This window comes from Xiphophorus hellerii, chromosome 6, assembly GCF_003331165.1.
Source record: "Xiphophorus hellerii strain 12219 chromosome 6, Xiphophorus_hellerii-4.1, whole genome shotgun sequence".
NCBI classification, from domain to species: Eukaryota; Metazoa; Chordata; class Actinopteri; order Cyprinodontiformes; family Poeciliidae; genus Xiphophorus; species Xiphophorus hellerii.
Window position 1 is genome coordinate 5,622,444 of NC_045677.1, and position 27,230 is coordinate 5,649,673.

Here is a 27,230-nt window from a genome sequence, read left to right on the forward strand (position 1 = left end):
TGTTTTTTTTTCTTTCTTCACAGTAGTCTACATGCCACCCCTGAATCCTGCCTTTTAATACATTCTTTCCCCTCAGGGGAGGATCTCTTTGTCTTTTGGTGGAGAGATCTCGCATGGATTAAGTCATGGGTCCCCGTGCAGCGATCAGCTGGAAACCTGTCAGGGGGAATCACGCCAGCAGACGGAAAAGATAAAACGTCGAGTCCATGTTGAACAGCAGAACTGCATAAAACACATTAAAGGCGAGCAGATCTGCAAATAGACCTAAACACCGACCACAAGAGATCTCACACCCAGCGATGTAAGCCTCTTAACAAAGCAACAAAACACTCTATAAGAACTCTAGTCAGATTCATTAGGTCACCCAAGCATGTTTATGGAAAACGCAAGCACTATTAGCAGTTGCATCATTTTCCTAAAACTGAAGCACAATGAAAGCTGAGAGCGGTGACTCACTCTCCTCTGAAAAACAACTTTGTGCAAGAAACAGACACAAAATACAATCACGCCTGTTTGGCCTCTGTTCTCGGCACATGACATGTTTTCATTTCGCACATGCACATAATGTTCCTCTCCATGGCGGCGAGAAAAGCTTTTACTCAGTCTTCATCAAAATCAAATATTATCAACTAGCCTGCTGCAGGATGTAAAAGCAGAAACAACTCTCAGAATTAATCACCAACCAAAACAGTAAAATAGTGGCTACATAGCTTAGTAAAAAACTAATGCAATGTTTATTGTGTTAGTGACTGTAGTGGCTACTTAGCCATTAGCCATTAGCTAAGTAGCCATTACTGGCTACTTGGCTAAGTAGCCATTACTGGCTACTTAGCTAATGGCTACTTAGGCTTTAGCTAACCTGGATGGTTAGCTAATGGCTTTGCGTGTGACAGTTTGGCCTAAACCCTACTGTATTGTTTCTGAAAAACCCAAGGGGTTTGCATACATTAGCTAATACAATACATTAGCTAATAGCTACTTAGCCGCAGCTACCTAGCTTAGTAAATCAGGGGCGTAACAATTGACTAAGACTAGTTCAAGGAGCCTGCCGTAGGATGTAAAAGCAGAAACAACTCTCAGAATTAATCTCCAACCAAAACAGTACAATAGTAAAATACAAGTTAAATGTATAAAAAATAAAGTATGTTTAGCACCTGTGGGAAGGTTATTTTTAAAGGGTATCTTTCATCTGACAAATGAGTCTCATTGGAACGTAGACTGCAATTTATTGAACATAACTGTAAAATGATGCAATACTACATCTCATTTTAAATGTGTGTATACATTCTTGTTATACATCTGCAAGCTTTGCGAAAGCCATTCAGGACGCCCAACGTAAGTTTACCAAAAGGACTCAATGCCATCCAGTTGGTGTCAGGAAGCGGTGCGGGTGAGGTGGTGAGGCAGACGCTGTAGACCCAGATGAGATGAATAAGGGATGTTTAATGATAAATAAGTCCGGGAACAAGCAGCAGGCACAAGGAAACACAGAACGACGAAGAAGCTAACATTGACGAGGACCCGACGAGGAACAAGGAACACAGGTGGAGTTAAATACACAGGAGGGTAATCACAGAGACGAGACACACCTGGGAACAATCAAGGGGAGGACAGGACAACGAAGAGACTTAAGGACACAAAAAACTCTAAATGAACACAGAAAACACAGATCCTGACAGTACCCCCCCCTCAAGGGCGGCTACCAGACGCCCAAAAAAAAAAACCACAACAAGGGTGGGCGGAGGGGCGCCGGATGGGGGGCCAGAGTCCAGAAAAAACAAAAACACAACAAGGGTGGGCGGAGGGGCGCTGGACGGGGGGCCAGAGTCCAGAAAAACAAAAAACAACCCACCATCGTGGGCGGAAACACAAGAAGGGCCAAGAGTCCAAAAACAAACAAAAAACTACCCACAGGGTGGGCGGAGGCAAAGGAGGCAGGAACCACGGAGGTGGTCCGGCGGTCGTCCGCGGCGGCGGGAACCACGGAGGCGGTCCGGCGGCCGTCCGCGGCGCTGGAGGCGGGAACCACGGAGGCGGTCCGGCGGCCGTCCGCGGCGCTGGAGGCGGGAACCACGGAGGCGGTCCGGCGGCCGTCCGCGGCGCTGGAGGCGGGAACCACGGAGGCGGTCCGGCGGCCGTCCGCGGCACTGGAGGTGGCGATGAGTCCCGGGGGCCGCCCACAGACGGCGACGACGAGCCCCCCGAGGCAGGGTCTCTGGTGGAGCACAGGGGGTCTCGGTCGGAACGCTGGGGGTCTCGGTCTCGGGTGGAACGCAGGGAGTCTCGGTCTCGGGTGGAACGCAGGGAGTCTCGGTCTCGGGTGGAACGCTGGGGGTCTCGGTCTCGGGTGGAACGCAGGGAGTCTCGGTCTCGGGTGGAACGCAGGGAGTCTCGGTCTCGGGTGGAACGCAGGGAGTCTCGGTCTCGGGTGGAACGCAGGGAGTCTCGGTCTCGGGTGGAACGCAGGGAGTCTCGGTCTCAGGAGGAACGCAGGAGGTCAGGGTCTCAGGAGGAACGCAGGAGGTCAGGGTCTCAGGAGGAACGCAGGAGGTCAGGGTCTCAGGAGGAACGCAGGAGGTCAGGGTCTCAGGAGGAACGCTGGAAGTCAGGGTCTCAGGAGGAACGCTGGAAGTCAGGGTCTCAGGAGGAACGCAGAAGGTCAGGGTCTCAGGAGGAACGCAGAAGGTCAGGGTCTCAGGAGGAACGCAGAGGGTCTCGGGAGTCGGGGTCTCGGAGGGAACGTAGAGGGTCTCGGGAGTCGGGGTCTCGGAAGGAACGTAGAGGGTCTGGGTCTCGGTAGGAACACAGGGAGTCTCTGGAGGAACACAGGGAGTCTGAGTCGGAGCGCTGGGGGTCTGGGTCTCGGAAGGAACACTGGGAGTCTCGGAAGGAACACTGGGAGTCTCGGAAGGAACGCCGGCTGGAACGCCGGCTGACTCGGCCTCGGGTGCGCCGGCTGGAACGCCGGCTGATTTGGCCTCGGGTGCGCCGGCTGGAACGCCGGCTGATTCGGCCTCGGGTGCGCCGGCTGGAGGTGAGCCGGAGCGGAGCCTCGGGGCCGGCTGCGGGGGCGAGCCGCAGCGAAGCCTGGGAACCGGCTGCGGGGGCGAGCCGCAGCGGAGCCTGGGAACCGGCAGCGGAGGTGACAGCTCCGGAAGGCGACGAGGGGCCGGGTCCACCGGCGGCTCACGTCGCTGTCTCCGGGCGGCCTGGGGTGCGCCGGCTGGAACACCGGCTGATTCGGCCTGCGGTGCGCTGGCTGGAACGCCGGCTGAAACGGCCTCGGGTGCGCCGGCTGGAACGCCGGCTGAAACGGCCCCGGGTGCGCCGGCCGCACCGGTTGGGGGTGCTGGTCCCGGAGCTGGAGCTGGATCCGGGCTGGCGGAGAAACTGTGCGGCTTGGGAGGCAGAGGTTCGCCAGCCATGACGGCTAGAGCCGCCATACGCTCCCACTCTGCCTCCCTCTGCAACTCCACCAACCCCGGGTGCGGAAAGCGAGGAACCCAGTAGTCCAGCAGGTGTCCCAAGCGGATGGCGAAACCGAGGCGTCGGATGGCAGCGTATGGCTTGGCCATTGCTTCCTCGTACTCCCTGATGGTTTCCGTCAGCTCCTTAAACTCATCTGGGTCCATGATGAAAAATAAAACCAGCGTGCCTCACCGTACTGTCAGGTCGGGTCCTTCTGTCAGGAAGCGGTGCGGGTGAGGTGGTGAGGCAGACGCTGTAGACCCAGATGAGATGAATAAGGGATGTTTAATGATAAATAAGTCCGGGAACAAGCAGCAGGCACAAGGAAACACAGAACGACGAAGAAGCTAACATTGACGAGGACCCGACGAGGAACAAGGAACACAGGTGGAGTTAAATACACAGGAGGGTAATCACAGAGACGAGACACACCTGGGAACAATCAAGGGGAGGACAGGACAACGAAGAGACTTAAGGACACAAAAAACTCTAAATGAACACAGAAAACACAGATCCTGACAGTTGGGAGTTAAGTCCACGTCTCAACCAGCCGACCCAAAATGTCACTCTCAAGACAATTGGTTAGGATTTTCAAGAACAACCCAAGCAGTACCAAGTTTTCATCCAAATACAGACTAGAAGCCACTGGAAGAACTACTCTCACAGTCCACGGTGAGAGAAATATTACATTACCGTGGACAAAAAGGAAGTTAGTAAGGAAAGAATCTCCTGCTTCAAAAATCAACATTAACTAACTTGATTGGGTCTGACCTAAACCCTACTGAAAATTTGTAAGCTATACTTATAAAAAAAAACCATACATTCCAGAAACCAAATGTTTTTAATAAGAAAAGTGGTGAAATATCCAGCTGGAATGAAATCCTGCTGAAAAGTGAGGTACAGGTTTGTGCTGCCTCAGTCCTAGAGCTGGATCAAAATTGGGTGCAGGTGGGTATGAGTCAATCTGTACACAAAGTGAGTCAAACACTCTCGGGGAAGAACCGTTTGAAGGAAAGGGTGTAACCTTCATCACTTGTCTGAGAAGACATAAACACGGCCAGAGAGGCACAGAATAAATAGCATGATGATGAGTGTCGGACTGCAGGGGGGGGCTTCACTCGAACAGCAGGTCCTTGTCTGTCTCCTCCGCTCAGCGATGGGTCTTTCTGAAGCATTACTACTGTGCTTCAGAAAATACAATAATGGACAGCAGAAGACTGGTGGATAGTCTTTTCCACCAACAATGCTCCTCTTCGTAGCATCTCGTAAATAATTTGTACAAAGAAGGAAAGGTGAGCCCAACCAAATATCCTGCGGTGTGCCAACAGAGCAGTATCTTAATGCAGTCCATGTGTGCTTACTAACAATTCTGGCCAAGAATTAGAGTTAGGTCAAATTTTCCTCCCAGAGCGTCTTAAGCTGTACCTCCAGTTTGACAGGAGTCTACCTGTGGTGAACTCAGCCGATTGAACATGATTTGGAATGGAATCTGAGTCCGATTGGGTCTCACGGTCAACAGCACAATTCAGAGTTGAAGATAAGCAGTAAAATCAAATGAATAATCTACAGTGCATCAAGACTAGATTGTCAAACCACACTTTTGAGAAATGGTATCCATCTTTTGGCAGCAGAGAACGTCCCCAGAAGCCTTTTAGTCTCAATCGCTTGGAAACGGTAGATGCTTAGAGTCACCAGGTTTTGACCCAGATCTGCCTGCCAGGCCAAAATATGTAATCAGCAAAGAGGCCAGAGGTCTGGAATCCAAATTACCATTTTTATAAAGACCAACAAGTGGCTGCCTACCGACACTGGTCATCCACTATCCCTTGGGTGTGCCAAGCTTGTAGTGTTTCAACAAACACAAAGTCATGGTTGTGAATAACTTCAAGTTCAACACTAGGAGTTAACATCCATTTCCGCAGAGGGAATGTAAAAGTTTCAACTCTGGAAAAATCACGTTTTTGAATAATTTGGATATAGTAGTGATGAAAGTATGTGAATTGGTTTCATAAAGTGTTAACATACTCCAAAAAGTTAGGAAAATATCTTCTGCTCTCTGGCAGATAATCTGTGAAAAGACCGAGCTCCTCCACCTTCTTCAAGTGCTACTACTGCTAATGGCCGAGAAACAACTTACTGTTCCAGGAAAAGCGTTTATCCGCCATCATCGGTGGCCACGCTAACTAGCAGTACTAGCTGTAGCAGAGAGCAAGGTGGAGGTTGTGAGCATACACGGGGGTGATTGACTGTGCTAGGACCCTTTCCCCTGGCTCTGATTGAGTAGCTCCATCGAGTAGCTTCGATGGAACTATGTATTTTTGTAGATGATTGCAGGACCATGTGGAGAAGTCAAAGGAGCTCAATTTTCTTCCACAGATTATCTGTCTCATATTACACTGTCACAACATAGAGATAGTTTTAGCAAATTTGAAAAAACGTTTTTTTTTAAATATGTTTTTATATAAACGTTACATACACTACCTTTAAATCTCTCCTTGTAATTAGGAATGAACAGGCAGCTTCCTCTAAGAGGTCTACTTTGGTGCTCTGTTAGCGATGGGGTGGCGCGTGGCTTGCTCCATAACTACTGGAGCTGTTGGTCCATTTTTCCACTAACTTCGCCCAGCACACAGGCTGAGTCTTTGCATTTTAAACGACATGGAAATGCACGGGTAGCCCACGAAAACCAAGCCCCTGCACAGCCCAGACCCTGGAACAGTGAAGGTGACATCCTTGGCTCCCTTGAAAGGACCGCACTCACCACCTCCGATCGCTGGCCGACAGACGGAGGATGGCCGACCGCCGCTGCGGTGTGGTCCTCCGAGAAACGCTGCAGGTTTCTGAGCTGAAAGCAACCCCTTGTCGCCGAGAGGAGCTTCCCGTCTCCACAGTTTACCGCAGGGCTCGGAAGATGTTGGGACGGTTCTCTGCCAGAAAAAGGTCTGCTGTTGTAGCGAATAAATGTGAGAGAAACTCATTACCCCTCCAAAGTGCAGTGGAGAGTCTAACGGCAAAATCAACAGACAGGATGTGGAAGATGTTTTCTTTAAAAATTTCTACCCTGATGGGCATGGTGAAAAAAAAAAAAAAATCTGTGGAAGTGAGTCCTGCCTTAGAGTTAAGACATTACCAGAAACCTATACAAAAAAAGGACAATTATGTGGAGGGTTCTGGAAAAGGCTCACTTTAGAGCCAAGAGGTTCAGTTCTCACTCTCAGTACTTAATATGATGGAGCGCTAGTCATTTATCTGTGAATAAGAGTTTAAGGCAAAGTATTCACATCCTTTGAAGTTTTGTTTTATTTGTCACTTTACCTCATAGTCTTTATTGGGATTTTACCTGATAGGCCTGCACAAAGTAGTTCACCATGTGGAGGTTTTCACCATGTTGTGCGAATAAAAGTCACACAATCAGATCTAGCCAATACAACACAGAACCAGCTATCGCTGCAACTGCAGCCGCAGGTCTTTTGAGGTGTGTGTCACTCTCTACCAGCTTTGACATTTTTGCCCATTGTTCTTTTCGAAAAAACTCAGGCTCGGTTAGATTGGATGGAAAGCATATGGAAAGAACCTTTTTAAGTCTCACCACAGATGCATCATCGGTCCACTCTAAGAAACAAATATGCTTTGATCCACCCTGATGTAGCTGTGGCTGGACGGTGGACATCCACCCCCGGTCTGAAGTCTTCTTCCCATCGACCCTGACCAGCTTCCTAAATTTATACTTTAGAAAAGTTTAAATTTTGGTCTCATCTGACAAGATGAGTTTTGTCCATGGTTTTGCTGTGTCCCGTGGAGTGGCTTGTGGCATCCTGTGGCTTTCAACGCAGCCACTGTCCACATCTGTTGACAGATTCTCCCACCTAAGTTGTTGATCTCTGCGGCTCCTCAAGAGTTACTACTAGGAACGTCTTTGCTTATTTCTCTGATTATTTCTCTACTTGTCTGATCTGTAAACATATGTGTTGGAGAGACCTACTAAGTCTTGGTAGGCTTATACTGTAGTTGTGCCAAACTACTTGCTTCTCTGTGAGATTTTTCAAGCTTGGGATAGTGCTTTATAACCTAATTCTTGTGTAAGCTCCTCGCCACTTTATCCTTTATCCTGTTTGTAAAGCAAGTAAAATGTTATTTCCATAACTTTCACAGATATATAAATCACAAAGCAAAACAATTAAAACACCAAAAAAAGACATTAGGCAAAAGCCAACAACATTTGACTCAAACACATCAGAGTCCTGTGCGAAGCCAGAGAATCCAAAAGGTCCAGAATGGTCCCGTTTAAACTATTACTCAAGTCTAAGAGGAGCGAAATGAGATCACGACAAACCATCCCTCCCGCAGTTTGTGACACACATGATCTCAACTTAGAGATCCAGCAAGCATTTTACAGTGACTGTCAAAAGATGAGGGACTGTCAAAGATGACACCCAGATTTGTGAGACCAGTTTCCAGAATAGGAGCTAAAGATGCCACAGTTCCTGATTTAAGGACTTTTTTTCATCAGGGGAAATAAAAAGAGTTTCTATTTTGTTTGCATTTGACTGGATTGTTTGCCATGATGTGATGTCGGACAGACAGCTGAATGGTTGCAAAGATTATTTCAATTGTGTGTCATCAGCATAGCGTTTTAGGCTATACCCCAAGGGATGTAAATACAATAAAAATAGGACAAGGCCCAACACTGAACCTTGAGGTACCCCACAAGACAGTGGTGCACTATGTGAGTAAACATGGTTCATAAAATCAGAAACAGATCTGATAGGTAAAGAAGTGAACCAGTTTAACACAATGTCAGAGATGAAAAAAATAAATCTCTGACATTGTGACTAACTAGGTAACTTTGAAGGTATTTGGTTCCACGAGGTATTATTTAGGGATATCTGATTATTAGGGGGTCGGTGGGCGAACATAATTGCACATTCAACTTTTTCATATTTTCTTAAGTTACTTTTATGGATTGATGGATTTTGCCAGGATAAGTTAAGTCACCGAGGCTAAAATTAGAGCCCTGCCATGAGCTCCTTGCTTGCTCATTAACAGACGTTTCAAGCGGAAACACATCCACTAATGACCCAAGAAGTCAGATGGTTCTCATTGTTAATGTGGTTGGATCGGCATGGCTGTTTATTCTAGACTCCAAACTTGAAACCCTCCACACGATCAAAGGGATCTCCTCTGTCAAGAACTTTGACCTCAAAACACTGTGGAGTCAGCACTTGCCCACTGAAGTGAGAAGCCCACAAGCAGTCCACAGTAAGACTATTAACTGTATGTGTTCTGGCTGTGTGATCCCACTTATTGTGATGAACGGCGTGAGTCACGGCGCTCTGTTTAAGACTTCATGACCGCCTGCAGATGCAGAGCCAGAGAAGCCATCACCCTGACTACTCGACTTGTTTTTGTACCACGGCTAAAACAGAGTAAAAACAAATGGGCCTCCCAACCAGGCCTAAGCTGCCTGAGAGGGGTACGAACCCGAGGGGCCGCGAAGGACCACAGAAGGAACCACAGAAGGAACCACAGAAATACTTTACATCCAGTACAGAGGAGCAACGGGATTCCAAATATAGACCACGCTAGAAGAAAAATAGCATTTAATCTCTTCGTAAAGAAGTATATTTTTGCTGCCGCGTTCCACATTAGCAGCAGATGAGACTGACTATTGAGCGGGGCAGGAATGTGGAGTGGTTAGCAAGGGACGTTGTTCAAATATTCCAGCAGACAGCTACTTTAATTCCATTAAAATTGCTGACAGATGCTTGGATTTTATGCAGTAGGAAAGCTATGAAATCAGAAAAGAAACATATCCTCAGGGGACTGAAAAGGCATATTTCCTATTTGATTAAGTTTAGCAGCAAAAACATTGTGGAAGGTGAAAGATTTGGAAATGTCAAGCATTGAATGTCCTTGCCAGATCAAAGAAGCCAGATTAAGTGTTAATGAGGTTCAGGGGACAGTCGGGAATGATCTCTTTTCGGGAACAGAAAGGCCTCTAAGCACACCAATGTGTACAATGTGTTTTATTTGTGAGTCCAATGTTTATTTGTGTGCAATCAGAGTTTTGTGACTAAATCTGGAAGTCATTTCATTGTTATTGCTTTTAGTATGTATTCCCCTTGGTATTTTACAACAGTGCGTAGCAGGCAACCAATCAACCAGGCAAGGTTCTCCCGTCCACTTATGTGTTTTGCATTTCGACAAAGCTTGACGACAGAGTGCCTTGGGATGCTTTAAAAGGTTATCCTTGTTTAATCCAAGCAAGAACTCCAGTACAAAGTCAAACTTGTTCCCAGAGCTCAGAGGAGTTCAGCAGGCCTGCACATTGCCTCTCTCATTCTGGGACTTAGAGTAGAGCTGCCACAGCTGAGGTGGTTCAGACATCTGACCAGGATACTGTCCACACGCTGGAGGAGACCCGAGGACAGACGGAGAACTCTCTTTGAGGACATTATATCTCTTTCAGACTGGGAAAGACTTCCAGAATGAGTGTTTTACTCCTAGACCCAACACCCTTGTGATGACATGGATCCATCCATTTATCCTGTACCGGATGACCAGACTGAGCCCACCAACAGGTAGACTCCCACATTCGGGCATGGATGACTACCAAACACCAGTGCCAACTGAAAGGAAATACCGCCATCTGGTGGTTGAGAAGTTGCAAATGCAAATGTGGTCATCGCACATAGTATTAATTACGATAAAAATTGGAATACATCGGAAAATTCCCAGTAAATTATCTTCAATATTTGAATCCATACATTTGTTTATATAAGAATATACTTTTTAAAAATGTATATTCTTAAATAATTTTATGTAGATTTCAGTAAAAAAGCCTACCTAAATCATAGCAAAAGGATAACGTTATTTGAAAAATTCTTACCATAATCATCAGTCAGTGAAACGGGATATAGCTAAGTTTGGTTTCATGTTTTGGGGGTCAGAAAACAGAAGATAATTACAATATTACATGTTGGGCAGAAATCTTCAGATAATTCAAATGTCTCCACAGATTTAAAGACAGGCCAAATGTTTTCTTTTTCTTGTCTGGACACATAAATAATTGTAAGTACGTTTTTGTAAGCTTTACAAACCTCTTGATAAATTTCAAACTGTGCTTGTGTTTCCTATTCAACTACTTCTCAATTAAATTCTGTTTAGTAGTTAGTAGTTAACTTTTTACATGAACTGTAGTACCATATTCTGCCACAAGATGGAAGTAACGATTCGGTAATCCTTCATACTTTTTAGGGTTCAACTGTAAACGCCAGTTACTTTCTTTTTCTTCGGAAAACAACTTAAAAAAACAACACAACTGTCACCTATCAATTGGCTAGTAATTATGTACAGGCTAAAAAAAAAATATGTGCAAGATTAAAATCTGATCTTTTTTCTTTTAGTTAAATAACTTTCATTTTTGAATAAAGTTTTGTAAAAACCTTGGCGTCGCTTGGTGATGACGTATTTTTGACGCTATGGCGGCTCACGCGAGCGAGCTGGAGATTGCGAAGAAGAATTTAACGAATGCCATCGGCGATAACGTGAAGCAGTAAGATGAACAGGCCGCTAATGAGTTTCCTCTGTGCGGGGTTTGCTTTGCACTCCATTCCCATGTCGCAGAAAAACCATACAGTTAATTTGAGGCCTCTCGGCATGTTAGCAGCTGGCCAGCACTTGGCTATTAGCATTAGCTAGCTAATGTTTTTAGCGGTTCACTCCTCACTGAATATCCGTTTGACTTTTTTGAGGATTTTTGTGCCGTCCGTGTAGTGCTGGGAATGATAAACGTCTGCTCTTTCCGTTTTATTTTAGTTAAAATGTGTCATTAACTTGTTTAACGTAAAATAAAAACCGTTCATGGTAGCTACTTAAAGTTCTTTCATTCCTAATTTGTTTTGTCCTTGCAGTTATTGGGCTAACCTAAAGCTGTGGTTCAAACAGAAGATTAGCAAAGAAGAGTTTGACGTCGAGGCACGTCGCCTGTTGCCTCAGGAGAATGGTTGGTGTGCAGAAGAAGCTGCTGTCCTTTCTAAGGTTTTCTGAAAAGCAATGTGGCTTATCGAAGATGTTCTCTTTTCTATCCCAGTCCACTTTCACAACGACTTCCTGCTGGCCATCCTCACACGATGTCAGATTATTGTTTCTACACCAGGTGAGTTTGATGCATCCGGATTCGTGCAAACGTTAGAGCGTCTCTTCCAACATGTCGGACAATTTTACTTGCGTGCTACAAATGAGTATTTATTTGCTAATGGGTATTGTAGATAAGGTGCAAATGTGACCTCATATAACTTTATAGAACAATACCTACAGTGGAAACAAGATATTTACATAAACTGAATATCAAGACACATAATACACATTTTTTTCTCTCATTGCCTCAAGTTAAATCTGACCAAATGTCTCTTGTCTTAGGTCAGTTACTATTACCCAAAATATCTCTATATCCTAAACACCAGAAAACTAATAAAAATAAAAACTGTTTTTTAAACTGTATGACTTGGGTCAAACCTTTTGTGGCATTTAGGAAGTAGAAAAGAGTCGCAACAGTTGATGAAATGTTCATCAAAGCTCTCATGGCGCACATCGTCGTCATCGTATTCATGACTGTAAGATTCATCCCTGTCTTATTTTATTCAACACAGAATAAAAGGCATCGAAAGCATTTTGGATCGAGCTGTCAAATGCAAAACATTTCCTAGTTTCATAATGTTTGGACAGTCGTTTCCATCAGAAAACTGCCAGAATTGTTCAGAAAGTTGTTAGGGGTTGTAATAAATTGATTAGAAGTTATCATGACACATCGGAAAACCTCATTAGGAAATTCGCTAGGACACACAATTCTAAAAATGTGGGCCGTTATCTAATATTTATACGGCTGCTGTTCAACCATTTACCGATATCATTAATATTGCACGCAAAAAACAAATCTCTCCACTTTCGACACTGCGTGAAACAGAAACAAACGTCTTGGTTGAATGAAAGTAGTTTTTCATCTAATTCTTTATGGGAGAGGTGTGTGAATAATTAACGGTATGTACACAGAATGAAAGAAATAAATCAAAGTGCTTAAATCGAGAAACGAATGATTTATTTCTGGTTTTAAAAAACAACAACTTTATTTGGGATAGTCACTTAAGATCAAGTGCTTAGTTTGCTATTATCATCAGTGTGCTCAGAGAACATGGAATAAATCCGGGGTGTGTTTAACCAGAAAATCAACTATATAACTGATTTCCAAAGGATGTTGTCTTTTTTTTTTTAATAGCATCAACAAAATAATTGTACAAATCTGTTTGGCCATACTTTCTGCTTCTCACAGAAGGAATTAATTTAATGAGTCCCAACAATACTTAATTTCCGTTTGAGATCATTAAAGTATTTTTTGTATTGAACTGAATAGTGATGCTATCAGTCAAGAGGTCGTAGCCACACCTTCTTCCAGCTTGTATTTTCAACAAAGTTGCACCAGTATAACTAAAAAAGTGACCGTGTCCCTCAAATCAGTTGATCGATTCGAATTTTTTTGTGTGTGTGTGTCTAACAAGCTGGTTTGGGAAGAAAATGTTTGTACACATAAGAAATAACCGCAATTTATTCTTTATTCTTTCTTAATCTTGCATAATCAAATATTTGTAAAACTCACTGGCCAGAAAGAGAGCAAAGCTTTTAGACGCATCTCAAAAGAAAACAACAAGGTTTTATGAAGTCAACTGTTGTTGTTCTCAAATCTGCTGACGCTTTAATTCTCGTGTTGCTCTTGTGGCGTTTTGCTTTAGAAATAAAACCTTTGTAAGCTAGTAAGTAGCGTTGCTTTCTTTTTTACCCATTCAACGTCAGTCGTGTTCTTTTCAGTTTCTATAAATAATCAAACTCCCCAGTGATCTCGGGATTATGCTTTCCCTCTTAGATTTATGATTGTGTTTAGTCTTCTAAATTCCCACTTTATCCCTGTATCCGTAACCTTAAACCTGTGTGGCGCCTGAATAAGTTGTGTAATCTGTCTCGGTTTTGGTTAGTCCGGGGGAGAGAACTAGGAAATACCCTCCATACATCAAACCTGCGCTGCCGTCCGGACGCCCCCGCTCGTTCCGCTGCTGCACACAAAGGCGTTTCGTGTCTACGTCTGAAGTTGCTGTCGATTCAACACTACTCGCATATTCGGGTTTCGAGCGAGTTTTCAGGACTAACCCAAAATGTGCCATAAAGTTTACAGATTACTTTAACGTAAACCTTTGAATTCACACGTTTTGCACAACTCTTTGCTCTCTAGAAAAGGAGCTTAGCAGCAAAATTCACTCCAGGTGTCTGTTACATGAATAGGCCAACATACACGTATCATATTTGGACATCAAAAGACCAAGACGACGCCTAGCAACTGATCACCAGGACCTTACCGTTGCAAGGTCACAAACAGGATGTTGTCCGACAGAAGTGGCCACAGAGCTTCATCACCAGGTTGCAACACGGATACAAAGAGACCGAAAGAGTCACTTTTACGTGATCGATGCATGTCATAATTCTCCACTGGACTTGAGCAATGACTGAAAGATATCATAACTATGAAAGACGTCTTTTCCACTGAAGCGCATCACATCCCAATCCCACCACTCTTAGCTCTGACTTCGCATCCAAACAGATTTTTCTACAGATGTTGCAGTCAATGCCCCACAAAACGCCGTTTCTATTAGTTGGGCTTTTCTTTTTTTAAGAAAAGCCCAACTAAATTTAACTTCCTTTGTCTGATGATTTTTGTGACACTCCCACTGCTGTCTCCGGTTGATGGATAAATTTTAAAATCGATTCAGAAACCGTGGCGGCCATCAACACTTCCACAAACTGAGCGCTGGAGTGTGATGTCAACGTTCTTCGGCTCGTTTTGGGAAAGTCCAATTGCTATCGCATCAATCAGTGGTATGAAGGACCATGCAAAAAAAAAAAATCAGATTTCAGAAAGAAAAAAAGATCTGAATCGAGTATCAAGACCAGCTGCGTTAACGTAGCCTGAGTCAACTTGTGAACAACATGAGACGTCGTCGTCAAGACCAAGAGCTCATGACGCGTTATGGACGCCATGGAGACACTTAGAGATTCTTTTGTTGTGGCATACTCACAACTTTTGTTTACTGACTTTTGATTAAAAGTATTGCTTGACATTGGAAAAACACAAGTGTACACTTCTACTTTAATTCTCTTTGTATTCTGTCACTGGCGTGTGAACTTTTTCTGTTTTCAATGTTTTTCACCCAAAAAAACAAATATCTCTAACATTTTGTGAGAAATGTATGTGCCAAGTATGTTTTTTTTTTTTTTGTACGGTACTTTTAGTTTGTTGCAGATAATAAAATAGTATCCAAGTTCAGTTTAGACTGCAGATGTGCGTCATGGCTTGTGTGTCGCCACTACAGTCATAACCTGTTTTAAGAGTGTATTCTCTCACTTGCCGACTAGTTATTAATGCTTCTTGTGTTTCCTTCTCTGTCCTCTAGAGGGCCCAGGCTCCTTGCAGTGGCAAAGCTGTGCCTCAAAGTCTGACAAGTCAAAAGGAAAGAAGAAGTGTTCCTCCAGGCAGAAATTTGATGTAAATCCTTGTTCTTCTTATTTTTTTTTTTTTTTCAAAATTCACTTCAGAGGAAGTCACAGTTCAGATGAGCCAATTGTTGGCATCATGAGCGGTTGTTTTTAATGTCTGGGACAGGTAATGAATGATTCACTGCACGTTTAGTAGTTGACTCACCGTCTCGTTGCGATGTCGCGTTCGGTGCCCCGCAGCACCGCTTCCAGCCACAGAACCCTCTGTTCGGAGCGCAGCCGTTCAGCCCGCGGGAGGCGGGCGGCGAGGAGGAGGAGCTGCGGCTGAGCGCCCACACGCTGCTGCTGCCGACCCGGGGCCAGCTGGAGGCCCGCATGATGGTCACCGCCTTCGAGATGGGGCTGGACAACGTCACAGAAGACGCCATCAGCACCGTGGTCTGTGCTGTGGAGGTGGGCCGGCGTCATCCACATGCCTGCTCACAAACATTACATAACTGCTTTCTCCATCACATACGGCGGTGAAAATGAGTGTCGGACAGAATTTGTCCTATTATTGTAGACGTGTTTCTGAAGGTGGTTTTGATGTGAAATGTTCACTGGAACGTCGGCAGTCCGTACATAGAAAGAAACAAACAAAAAAAAGAATTTTTTTGTAATTTGTAATAATGTAAAATAACAGAGTATTCAGGTAAATTTAGTTAATTTAGTAACCGATTAATCGTTAACTGGAGTGTTAAGACTCAAAAAATGTCATTTGCTAAAAGAATAACATCATAACAGCAGTATTTAAACCAAAACTGTACCAAAAATATTAACATTTAAGATAAAGGAAAAAAAACAACCTGTCTGTAAATATGCTCTACCCAAATTTCCTCAGTTTTATCGTCAGCTGGTTCAAAACCTGTAAAAATCTTCTTTTGTTATTCAAGTATTAATCGATCAATCCAAAAAGCAATCAACCGATTAGCTCTGTAAGGGATGGGAAGTCGAGCAGAACCGGCTCACGTGTTGACGTTAGAAGGATTTTTCAGTTGCGGATGAATGCTTTGCTACAAATGCAGTTGTTGAATTTTAGGCAATAACATGTTTTCCTTATCTAAATAAAGGAATTAAATTGGCTATCGTTTTATGTATTTCTAGTATGAAATAAAATAATCTTAAGTGATTAAATGAAAAATCTGCCAAGTGTGCCAATTTTTTTTTTTTAATCGGATTTATCCATTAATCATCAGAATAATTGATTACTAAAATATTTGCAGCAGCAGGACGGCTTTCTAATCGCTCACGGATTTCAGCCGCTGTCTTTTCTTTGCGATCCTCCTTCCTCCTCCCGTTCAGCGTGTGTTCAAACCCCTTCCCCCCCGTGTCATGTCACACTGTTACACACAACTTCAATTCTGAACTTAATCGTTTACGGTTTCCTTCTGTGTACGGATTGCTTGGGTCGTTTACCAACACCTGCTGAAAGTTTCAAGTTTCACCGGCACCTTTTAGAAATACGTTTGCCGCAAAACAGTGGACTTCTTTGACCAATGCCGCATCCTGTTTCTTCCATTGCTTGGCGTAAATCGCCGAACGGAAACCGTGTTCCTCCTGCTCGTGCGTTGACGCCGAACTCTCATTTCAGCACCACTTGAAAGACGTCCTGACCGCCGTAATCACTCGGAGGAAGGCGTACCGGCTACGCGACGGACACTTCCCTTACGCCTTCGGCACCGACGTCACGCCTCGGCCTTATCTCAAGAACAGCCTGTCTGCGTACCACGGCATCAGCGAATGGTAGAGAGCGTCAACGTTTTCTAGTTAACTCAGGGGGGGGGCGTCGCGCTCATTTTTTTGGTTTTGAGCCACATCAGGATCAGGTGTGCGTTGCTAGGGACGACGCACATTAATCGATATTTCTGTAAATGCACCAGATTTAGCCAAAACGCTGATTTCTATCTGTTGTAATGTTGAATCTTTTTGCACATTGATGTAATTTAGCAGAATACAGACTAAAACTGCTCTGATTTGATTGATAAAAATATGGACAAACATAACAGCTCTTGATACCGTTGCTTAATGATGATACAGAACCAACTGACGTATCACACATAGCTGTAATAACAAAAGCAGATTTTTCCTTCTTTGTTATGGAATAATTGCATTAATTTCCACTACAAATTGCCGTCACCATCCACAGAAACTCTTTGGAGAATTTGAATTAATATCAGTTACAGCAACATTTTATTTCCCTTTGGGAGCAGTAAAGTATTTTTGAATTGAATTTAAAATTCAATTTTAAAAGTCAACCTAAAAATTGTTGATTTTTTAGGTTTTAAATTTTGAAGGGTTCTTTCACGTCATTTTCTAAAAATGTCAACAGCCCACAGAATGAACATAGATGTATCCTATTTTTTTTTACAAAGTTTTAGGTTTTTTTATTATTAGTTTAAAACCTAAACATTGAAATAAAGCAGTGTTTCTTTAAAAATGACAACAAAGTTCGTACAGTGGATATTTACCTCGTAACATTTGTGGTTCTGAATAAGATGTATTTAACTGGAATGTGGGCAAAGTTTGCAGATTCCTTTTCTAGACTCTAGAGGGCCACATAAAACCTCCTGGCGGGCCTGATTCGGTCCCCAGACCTTGAGTTTGACGTATGCTGCTTAAGAGAAAACGCGTAAATGTTTCTGTAGATCCAGATAAATATCTACCCCTGCCGTTATTTGTGTGTGTGTGTTTTTTTTCTTTCTTTCTTTTTAAGTCCTCCTCCAAGCGCGTCTCTTGCTGCGTGCCCGCCGCCTCAGGTGTCGCCCGACGATGCCGAGCAAAAAGCCGTCCACTTGCTCGCCTGCTCCTCTGACACGCTACCTGCACCGCTTCCTCCAATCAGCATGTTTGACCTCCTGGAAGCGCTAAAGGTACGAAGATCAGCAAAAGTGAGTTTTTAGCACGCTTTCAGATGCTTTTAACGCTTCGTGTAACGTCTGTGTGGCGCAGGTTCATCGCGGCGTGATGCCCTCCCACACCATGTACGCCCTCAACATGGAGCGCATCCTGGTCCAGCTCTGGCACCCCAGCCACGAGGAACTGGAGCAGGACCGCATACACAGGCAGAGGCTGGCCGGTAAGGAGGGCATGCCGGTCAGCTGAGAGGCTCGCTCTGACTCTCTTTTCACCAGACTGTAGGACTGAGCTCGTCTCTGGAAACCAGTCCATCTCCAGAACAGCCACATGGGGGGGGAGGAGAAGTGTTTTCCAGGAAGTGAAAGGCTTGGATAATACCTGTGGCTTACAGAAGATGGAGCAAGAGGAAAACCAGGAAGCTGGAACGCTGTTGTCGTCTGTACGACGTAAAACCTTTACCTGTCCAACTTTTAATTACTTGTTGACGGCACAATAGGAAACAATTGGTTGTAATTTAGTCCGTTTTAAACTGTAGGAGCGAATGAAACACAACAGTCTAGTTCTGGAAAAAACAAAGTCTTACCAAGTGTTTTTGGTCTAGTTTCTAGTGGAAATATTGTAGTTTTGTTTTATTTCAGGTGCACTAACACACACGTAATGTTTCAGCAAGAAACTGGAAATTGTTTTAAGTCAATAATGAGAAAAACTTACTATTTTCACAGGCAGATTATTTCACTTATAACATGGGAAAAAAGTATCGTTATAAATAAAATAATCTGCCAGTGGAACTAATACTTTACTTTTATTATTATTAATGAATTATTGTCTTAGAACAAGCTCCTTTTCTTGCTGAAAAGTTACTCAGGTTATTTTTGTCTTATTTCAAGTGTACTAAGATATTTGCACCAGAAATTAGACCAAAAATACTTTTATGCTTCTGGTGGATTTCTTGTGGGAATTTCTTCTTCAAATCTAACCTGCTGCTTTAAGGGATAACGTGTTGCATCCTGGATGTCCAAACGATGTTCATCACCTTTACGAAACTGCAAGTAATGTTAATTATTAGAAATTAGATAAAAAATACAAAAGAAAATTCTATTAAAATCAATCGGATTCAATTTGTCAATTGTAGCAGGTTTGGTTGTGTACGGTGTTATAGTTTGTACACTATGCTTATTACTTCTTCCTAAATAGCATAAGGTTCCTTTTTTTTTCCTGTTTTACTTTACTAATTTAAGTAAGATTTTTTTTTTTGTTAGCATCTAGTAACACATAATTGTGAAGTGTGGCATATACTCCCCCCCCCACCACCTTTACAATAATTTAATCTCACCTTACACGGGTGAAACATATTGGCACCGTTATACCTCCGTAGGTTTGGCTGCAGCAAAAAGCTATTCCTCAAAAAATGGACGTAGAAGACGAGGGTCTAAAGCAACTTTACACCACACTTTTCAGATTTTTAGTTGTAAAAATAAGACGTCTTCTGTTGACAAATTAGTATTAAATCAGAACTTTCTAGCAAAGTTCTATAAGATTTTAGGTTGCAATGTTGATGTGAAAATTGTTAAATTAGTAAAAAAAAAAAAAACTACAGTTAAAATGCTGCATATGAGAAAATGCTTAAATAATTTCGACATCTGCAATGTTCAGAGTAAATGCCGGAATCTGGTCTGGAGAAGAGCTGAAGTTTACAATGTGCATTGAACTCGTCTTGAAACATAATATCCAGAATGTCTCCTAATATTTACTAGTTTCTAGTGGCAGTGTTGGTGATCCTCAGTGTTTCTACATTGTATATGTGTTCATACATTTGTTTTTTTTTTTTTGCTTTTTTTTTTATAAATATATATTTCACATAGTTATAAATAAAAGTCATTTTGTTTAAGCTACATTATACATTGCGTTTTTACTACGCACTTAAGTGTGTAAACAAAGCTGCGTTTGCTCCAGTGGTGACTTGTTGGAGTCACCAGCAGCGGAGTGGGGCGGGAGGAGGCCAGTGATTCAGCCACGCGCACTTCGAGTCACCTTCCCATATTTGGGCTCCCTGCGGTTTCCTTCCGGAAGCCGGGCTCTATCCAATGAGCGCTCGCGCCTCACACGCCACAGAATGACTCAGGGTCCCCGTCTGTTCCCGAGTCTTGGACTAACAAAAGCCTCTTGCTTCTCGCTCCTTGTAAATTAGACAAAAATGCTAGCATGTATGTTCAACTTTTCTTTTATTCATTTAGCCTTATTTACAGTTAAGTGCTCAAAAATGCAGCGTACAAATATTACAAAGAGTTATGTTTCGTTTTTTTTAGGGCTAACAAGTTACACACGTATTAAAAAGTCGTATGAAGAAGAGTGTTCTGAAAGTAAGGCAGCTGTCAGTAAGCTACACACACCTAGAAGATAATAAGAATAAAAACCGTCTGGAAGGTGTGACAGCTGTTCGTGTTTTTTTTTTCTTCTTCTTCTTTAAATGGTGCGCGAGCTCCAGAGCTAAACTCGAGCTGTCATTGTGTTTTCACCGTGTGCAGCTGTATCCCCACGCCACCTCAGTTCCTGTGACGAGGTGCACAGTTTCCACGCGTGACCTACAAGTTCTTGTAGCAATAATAAAAAAAATGTAGTGAAATTCAGAAGTGGGCAGACTATAGGAGCAAAAGTTTCACTCAGCTCTGTGCGTCTGCAACATAACAGGTGTTGGCTTCCTATTACACCGACCGAGCCAAAACAGTTCGTGTCCGTGTGCTGTCGGGAGTGGGGGGGGAAAAGTTGGTGGAAGGTCTCAAGCAGCCATCTGAAGTTGCATTTGGTCCCTTATTGGCTCCGTCAGTCTCCGCAGCCTAGTAGGCTTGGAGCTGCTGCGTCAGGATGAGCTGACAGCCGCTGTTGACGTGGTCCATGACCTTCTGCTTGAGCAGAGCCAGCTCGTCTCGAAGGACGTTGGCGGAGGAAACCAGCTCCGTGTTCTGGGTTTTCAGGTTCTTGACCCTGTCCTCCAGTCGGGAGATCCTCTCCAACTTCCTTTTCCGGCACTTGGACGCGGCCACTCGGTTCCTCATGCGCTTCCTCTCCGCCTTGATGCGCTCCTGGTTCTCCATGTCGATCGGGGAGAGCGGAGGCGTCTCGCCGGACATCTCGGGCACCGTTTGCGGCTCCTCCTTGAGCGCCTGCAACCGCGGGTGCTGCTGCTGTTGCGCCGCTGCCGCCAGCTGGTGGTCCGTGTGGTTGTGTGGCGGCTGCGGGGCTCCCGGGTAACTTGTAGGCGGGTGCCTCTCCGCGACAGGTGCGGACGCGGAGCCCACCGTCCGGCTAAAACCGGCCAGGTTGGTGTATTCGGGCGGCTCCGTGCGCACCGTGCAGCTGTAGGGAATCCCGCCGCCTTCGCACGGAGCCGCGCCGGGTGCCACCCCGCTGGTGCCGCCGGTCTGAGCGTCAGGGTGGGCGGCGGGGATCTGCTGGTAGTGGAGCTCAGCTAGGGCCCTCACGAACCCTTCGGCGAAGCCCTCCTGCTCGTCGCTGACGTTCTTGGGGCAGATGAACTGGGTCGGGGTGGGGGTCGTCAGCCCGCTGCAGGACTGGATGATGAGTCTCTCCAACTCCGGCGACGCCAGCTTCAGTAAACCGACGTCGGGCGAAGTGAGAATGTCCAGGGCCTTCGCCCCCAGCTGGGGCTTGAAGTTTTTCGGGTCGTTTAGGTTCAGGGTCATGGTTTGTTTCAGTGTTTTGGGGTTGAACCCGTACACAGCCGCCCCGTCATGCTGGGAGTTGGAGGCATTTACAGCTTCGTCGTAGAACGTCGCTTCCATTTTACGGATTTTTCTAGACATAAACTTTTCTTCCAAATCCCGTCCAAATAGTAGAGTTTGAACCAAGAGTCCGATTTCTGTCGTTTTTACGGTATGTTCTGTGACGATCTGCCCACTGTCCCAAGGCGGATGCTGCCTATTGTTGGGAGTTCAACTCACTTGACAACTTTGCGTCCCGAGAAAAGTTTTCCTTTGTGAACCGTGCGGTCATCGACAAAACAAAAAACGTTTCTTCCGCCGCCGAGCTTCTGTGCGTCTACCCCCCCGTCAAGCCTCCTGTGTTGGATTGTCCTCCCGCTCCAATAACTAAAAATAACAATAACACTCCGAAAACGGGTAATACTTTCAATCACTTCCAACGTGGAGACGAACTTTATCCACCTCTAAGCTGCAGCCCCACTGAAAATAACAATGATGTCATTTCTACGCCCCGTGATTGGCTGGAGACGAGAGCGCGGGCGGGGACTTGTCTAATGACATGTGTGTTGCTCCGACAACCGGCCCTGTCCCCGCCTCTCCTCGCGAGGGTTTATGGGATTAGGTAATGCAAGGCGCAGCAGCAATGTACTCTGGGATTACGTAGTGTTTTTGAATATTTAGTTACCCGCTCAATTTCTATTTGTCCATCCCGATCACGACACTTTTTTTTTATACGACCATGGACGCCACGACTCAGGTTTTACGGGATCAAATTTAGGCGTCAAAGCGCAAAAGTCTCGGGAGTGAATTTTTCTTTTCCTTTCTCTTTGCGTACGGTCGGGAAGTGAGCGCTGCTCGGCCGTGAAAGTCTGTTTAAAGATAGACTGATGAGCCTGACCTAGATCGAGAGTGCTTTTGTTCTAGGGAAGACGCTCTTAAAGTCACAGTTTTTTTTGCAGTTTGTGTCAAACCCGCAGATGGAAATGTTATCCCAAGTCCCGAAGACACTTTGAAGTGCTTTGCATGAAGAGTGCATTCAAAAGCCAGTGCGTAGCTTAAGAATAAGTGTATCATAGTTTAGGTTTTTGCATAAAAAGAAGCTGTAAAATGCAAATAAAAACAAATGAATAGACTGATTTAAAAAAAAAAAAAGGTGTTTGCTTTTGCTGAAAAGCTGATGTCAACTGTGTTTCTAGTCCTGATTTAAAGGAGCCAACGCAGCTGAAGAGCTCAGAAACTAAATGCTGCCTCCTGCTCATTAGTTCTGGTTCTGGGAATCCGTGGAAAGAGGTCCCTGCTGACCAGAGAGGTCCAGGTGGGTTTTAGCTAGCAAGCAACTGAAATAAATTAGGTTCATTCAGGGATATTAGAAGATTTTAAAAATCTCTCTTTCTGAGAACGAGAGAGAGAGAGAGAGAGAGTGCCACAATGTAAAGACTGCTGAGGGACGTTTCATTTCCTGATACCGCTCAGAACTTTGGTAGCAACATTTTGGATGAGACGTAATTTCCTTTCTGATATAATTTTAGGCACCTGTAGAAACAATATAACTTACTGAAAATAAATCCCTACTGTCTTTTTCTTCATTAAATCTTATTTCTTCTACTAACAAATTGTACACAGACAGTAAAAGTACAGCTGATGGATAAAGTGTAGATTTCCACTGAGGGATTTCATAAGATATGTTTTCTATTTTATTAGTAGTTTTATTAGTCGGTGACACCACACAAAGTCCAATAATTGAGCTGACCGACTATTGGGGAAAGTGAAGGACTTTTCTCACATTCCAAAAAAAAAAGAAAAGATTTTGAACCAGTGAAGTTGCATTAATGAAAAAAATAGATTTGGAATAAAAGAGGCACCGAGGTGGAGCCTTGAGGAACCTCACATTTGATCTTTGCCCAATCATGTTTACCAAATGATGAAACGTAGTTATGCTCTACCAAGTAAAACCTGAATTAATTTAGCAAAGTAGCAGAAAGTCCGACACCCTTTTCTTGTCCAGTCAGTAAATCATGCTTAGCTGTCTCAACGACAACAACAAAAAACACAAATTTGAGAGTACTGATGTAAACTGGTTTCCCTAAAAAATATTTACAACTCATGATTTCACAGAAACAATCATTTATATAAACTATTTATATAAAATAGATTAAAAAAAATGTGTATAGGTTTTTATTTATGGATTTTCACAAAATATTGTAGAACAAGCAGCTTCAGTACATTTATATAGGGTTAATTCACAACAAATTTGATTTTATGGCACTTTTACAAAAAAAAAAAAAAAACCCAAAAAAACAAGTTCAATCAGTTCATACTGAATTTGATTTTTTATGTTTTTCTTCTAATGAATTCCAATCCAGTCAATGTTTGGCGAGCACATGTGTATGAATGCGGTGTGTATTCTACGTAGAGGAAGTTCTGATATTATTGTGTGTGTTTTGCAAACAACCAACGGCCTCAATGCTTAGGAAAACGTAGAGTTCGCCCGTACACCCCAGGTATTCAGACTTTTTAAAAAAATGTGAAACATGCCAGTTTTTGTGACTCCCACATGCAAGGCCCTCTGGGTGTAAACTGAATCTGCACTGCTGCCTGGAGCCTCTGTGTAGCTGCAGTCCAGTCCGGCTGGTTTCCCTCACTCTATTATTCAACATGTTCTTCTCCGGCCAACTAAATAAGTCAGCAAGCTCCAAGTGAAGTTAAACTGGGATAACCAGAGGCGCTTCAAGTCAACACTGCTAGTGTTGTCGCAAAACCTGTTGTTGAAAACCTTAAAGTTGCAGTATGCAACTTTTATGTTCAAAAAAAAAAAAATGTTTTCTTTTTTACATATTTGTTAGAATTATGATTATGTTGTTACAATATAGTGTGCAAGACAAATAATCTGTAAAAATCAAAACAAAAACTAACTGCTGAAATACACCACTCAGTCTGAAACAACCAATCAGAGCCAGGAGGGGAGGGTCTTAGCGCTGTCCATCACGCTTGTGCTCTCTGCTAAGCTAAAGCTGGCTCACCACAACATAGCCTCCCACGAATGCTGAAGGTAGTTAGTATAGCCACGGATTACGGTGGGTTAACGGTTTTCCCGTAACGGTAACTTGTTTTTCCACCGTTGGCACATTGAGCAGCGTACAGGAGGTTGATTGGCAGCGCTAAGATTCTCCTTCTGGCTCTGATTGGTTGTCTGACTGGGAGCGGTGCGTTTCTGTAGACTGCTATAGTAGCACCGGGAGTAGATGGATATTTGTTTTTCTTCATGACATATTATCCGTCTCATACCAAACTGTCATGACATGGTGACAGACTTGTTTTAATAAATATTAAACAAGACAACATGTTTTTGTAAATGTTACACTCTGCAGCTTTAAGGACCCCAGTGGTTGTTTCCTCAGAAATGTCTTTTGCCTCCTTTGTGGTAGAAAGCACATCTATCTCTGACTTTGTCCTACTCAGACTCTTATCTCTCTCTTCACAGGTTAGAGATTTCTAAGACGTACACCATGTCTGAATTTGTCTCAGTGCACCTGTGTCAGGTCCAAAGAATAGTCATTTCCCATCTAAGTACCACACTGCCCCGGCCATGCTTCCTGTTTCTCTGTTGGCTTTTCCCTCCAGCTCGCCCAGCGGGGTCACCTTTAGAGAATAGCGTTCCCCCCCTCCAGTCCAGCTGTTTCCTCCGCACACAGTTTTCCAGTCGGAAGCTGAAAGCCATCGGCCTCCCGGCAGCGGCGGAATGGTCTGGGATTCCTCCACCCGAGCAAAACACACACACAGAGAGAGAGAGAGAGAGGTTATGGTGCGTGTGTTGGATGTATCAACAGAGCAAAGTTTTGCTTACCTTCACGCGTGGACTCGAGAGGAGATCCAAACCGAGGCTCCGAGAGAGAGACGGATGAGATTTCAAACACTGCCTGCGCTGTTTGTTGAAGAGCAGCTGGTTCTTCCTGTCTCACTGCTCCGGTTTTCCTCTGTGCCTCCACGTCTGCTGACCATTAATGGCCCAAACGCACGGCTCTCGGCCCACGCCGCCTCCTTTAGACAGCTGCTTCAAGTAAAGAACACAACTGCAGAGTGGCAAGAAAGATAAAGTTAGGTAGTTTTAATTAATATGTTTCTGTCCTTTTCAACAATCTGTTTTGTTGAAAAGTTGTCTCCTTGTGAACTAAAGGCAGGGAAATCGGCTCAACCGAGCGAGGTTATGCTTGTTGTAACTCTGAGCGATTCGATAATACACTTTCATACCTTTTGACCTTTCGTCCGCACAAAAACGCCGTTTAATGTCACTAAACGGTTATTTAGAAAAACGCAGACCGCAGTGGAGATTTGAGAAAACGGCATCTGTGGTTTGCGTGTGTACGAGAGAAAACAGAGATTCACGGTCGCCACGCATCACGGTGTGTAGCAAATAATCACTGATATTTCCGCATGCTTGCTTTGACATGATTCCCAATCAATATTGTCGATTATTTTACCAAGCCGGTGGCACACAGTTCTGGCCAGACTTAGAAAATTAATAAATTATATTCATTCACTATTTTCTTTTATTGTTATAACACAACAACTCCAATGTTTTTTTTTTTATTTATTATTTAAAACAAAAAACAAACAAGAATTGGATTCAGACCGATTTTCTTACAAGGTCATTACTAAACAACAAACTTGATGTTTGTCTTGTTTTTACTTCAGTCTGGGTGTCAAAATCAAATCAATAAAGAAGTAATAGTTAATATTATCACACTATCCCATGGCTGTAGTCTCAAACATTTGACAGATCTAAAGAAAACTCTAAAAGAACGTCATGGAACCAGAACAATCAATACTCAGACCAGTTTAAAGTTATTACAAGAGGATAAGCTGAGGCAGAATGAGAAGATATTTAAAATAAACCTGCTGAAAATAAACGTTGGTATTTCGCTGAATATTTAGTCCTCGTGCTGCTTTTGCAGAATCTGTGACGTGGCTTGGACCATATTATCATAAAGTAAGTGATTGTTTTGAGTCTTTGCCTCAACTGTCTGAAAAAGCCCGGTCTTCGGAAATGTGTGCTTCCAAAATGTAATCAATGGTCAACGTGTGTTTGTAGAGCTGAAATTGTATTTAACACTAGGAGGGCCGAAGGTAGTCCATTTGGTGTTTCTACCTATTCAGTCTAGAGACAGGCCAAATGACCTGAAGGATTTTATCTAGCAGGTGCTTTTGTTCAGTAAATAGGGCCATTACCTTATCAGTACCCTGTTAATGGCCTCAACGCATCTCACAGTTGCACAATTGTTCCTTAGACTTCGACTTCGACTGACTTTGTTGTCATTTTGCATGCACAGGGTGTATACAGAACGAAATTTCGTTGCATACGGCTCAGGACAATGTTTGAGGTTCCAATGTTGTGAGTAAAATAAATACAGTATAAAATATGAATATAAATCTAAATATAAAATATAAAGTGCAGGACTGACAGTAAAATAGAAGTCCACCCGTCTCTCCTGCACCCCAATGCATGCCTGATAAAGCACATGTGCATTCAGTGCTGCCATGTCAATCATGTTTGCCAGGTTTGCTGACCAGCTGTCACATAGTGATGGAACCTTGGTCACCCCCCGCAAGCTG

At 43.8% G+C, this 27,230-nt stretch overlaps 2 protein-coding genes and 1 long non-coding RNA gene across 3 annotated transcripts; 1 reads left to right on the forward strand and 2 right to left on the reverse strand.

Moving 5' to 3' along the window:
• Positions 1-10,904: 10,904 nt before the first annotated feature.
• tada1 (transcriptional adaptor 1) lies at positions 10,905-20,506 on the forward strand. The gene is made up of 8 exons (XM_032564694.1): positions 10,905-11,023; positions 11,382-11,473; positions 11,561-11,626; positions 14,964-15,055; positions 15,247-15,459; positions 16,637-16,788; positions 17,759-17,915; positions 17,995-20,506. Exons 1-8 carry the CDS (start codon positions 10,950-10,952, stop codon positions 18,145-18,147), a joined length of 999 nt encoding a protein of 332 aa, XP_032420585.1. The 5' UTR covers positions 10,905-10,949; the 3' UTR covers positions 18,148-20,506.
• Positions 20,107-22,107, reverse strand: LOC116721147 (transcription factor AP-1). The gene has a single exon (XM_032564697.1). It carries the CDS (start codon positions 21,720-21,722, stop codon positions 20,736-20,738), a length of 987 nt encoding a protein of 328 aa, XP_032420588.1. The 5' UTR covers positions 21,723-22,107; the 3' UTR covers positions 20,107-20,735.
• Positions 22,108-22,567: 460 nt separating this feature from the next.
• LOC116721162 (uncharacterized) lies at positions 22,568-26,721 on the reverse strand. The gene is made up of 2 exons (XR_004339539.1): positions 25,465-26,721; positions 22,568-25,373 (listed from the first exon to the last, which is right to left on the reverse strand). It is a non-coding gene; the product is annotated as an uncharacterized LOC116721162 (long non-coding RNA).
• Between the last annotated feature and the right edge of the window lie 509 nt (positions 26,722-27,230).

Coding starts and splice junctions, on each gene's coding strand:
- tada1 (XM_032564694.1), top strand. CDS start 10,950: ATGGCGGCTCACGCGAGCGAGCTGGAGATTGCGAAGAAGAATTTAACG. Junction 11,024..11,381: donor ATCGGCGATAACGTGAAGCA/GTAAGATGAACA, acceptor TTGTCCTTGCAG/TTATTGGGCTAACCTAAAGC. Junction 15,056..15,246: donor CCTCCAGGCAGAAATTTGAT/GTAAATCCTTGT, acceptor GGTGCCCCGCAG/CACCGCTTCCAGCCACAGAA.
- LOC116721147 (XM_032564697.1), bottom strand. CDS start 21,722: ATGTCTAGAAAAATCCGTAAAATGGAAGCGACGTTCTACGACGAAGCT.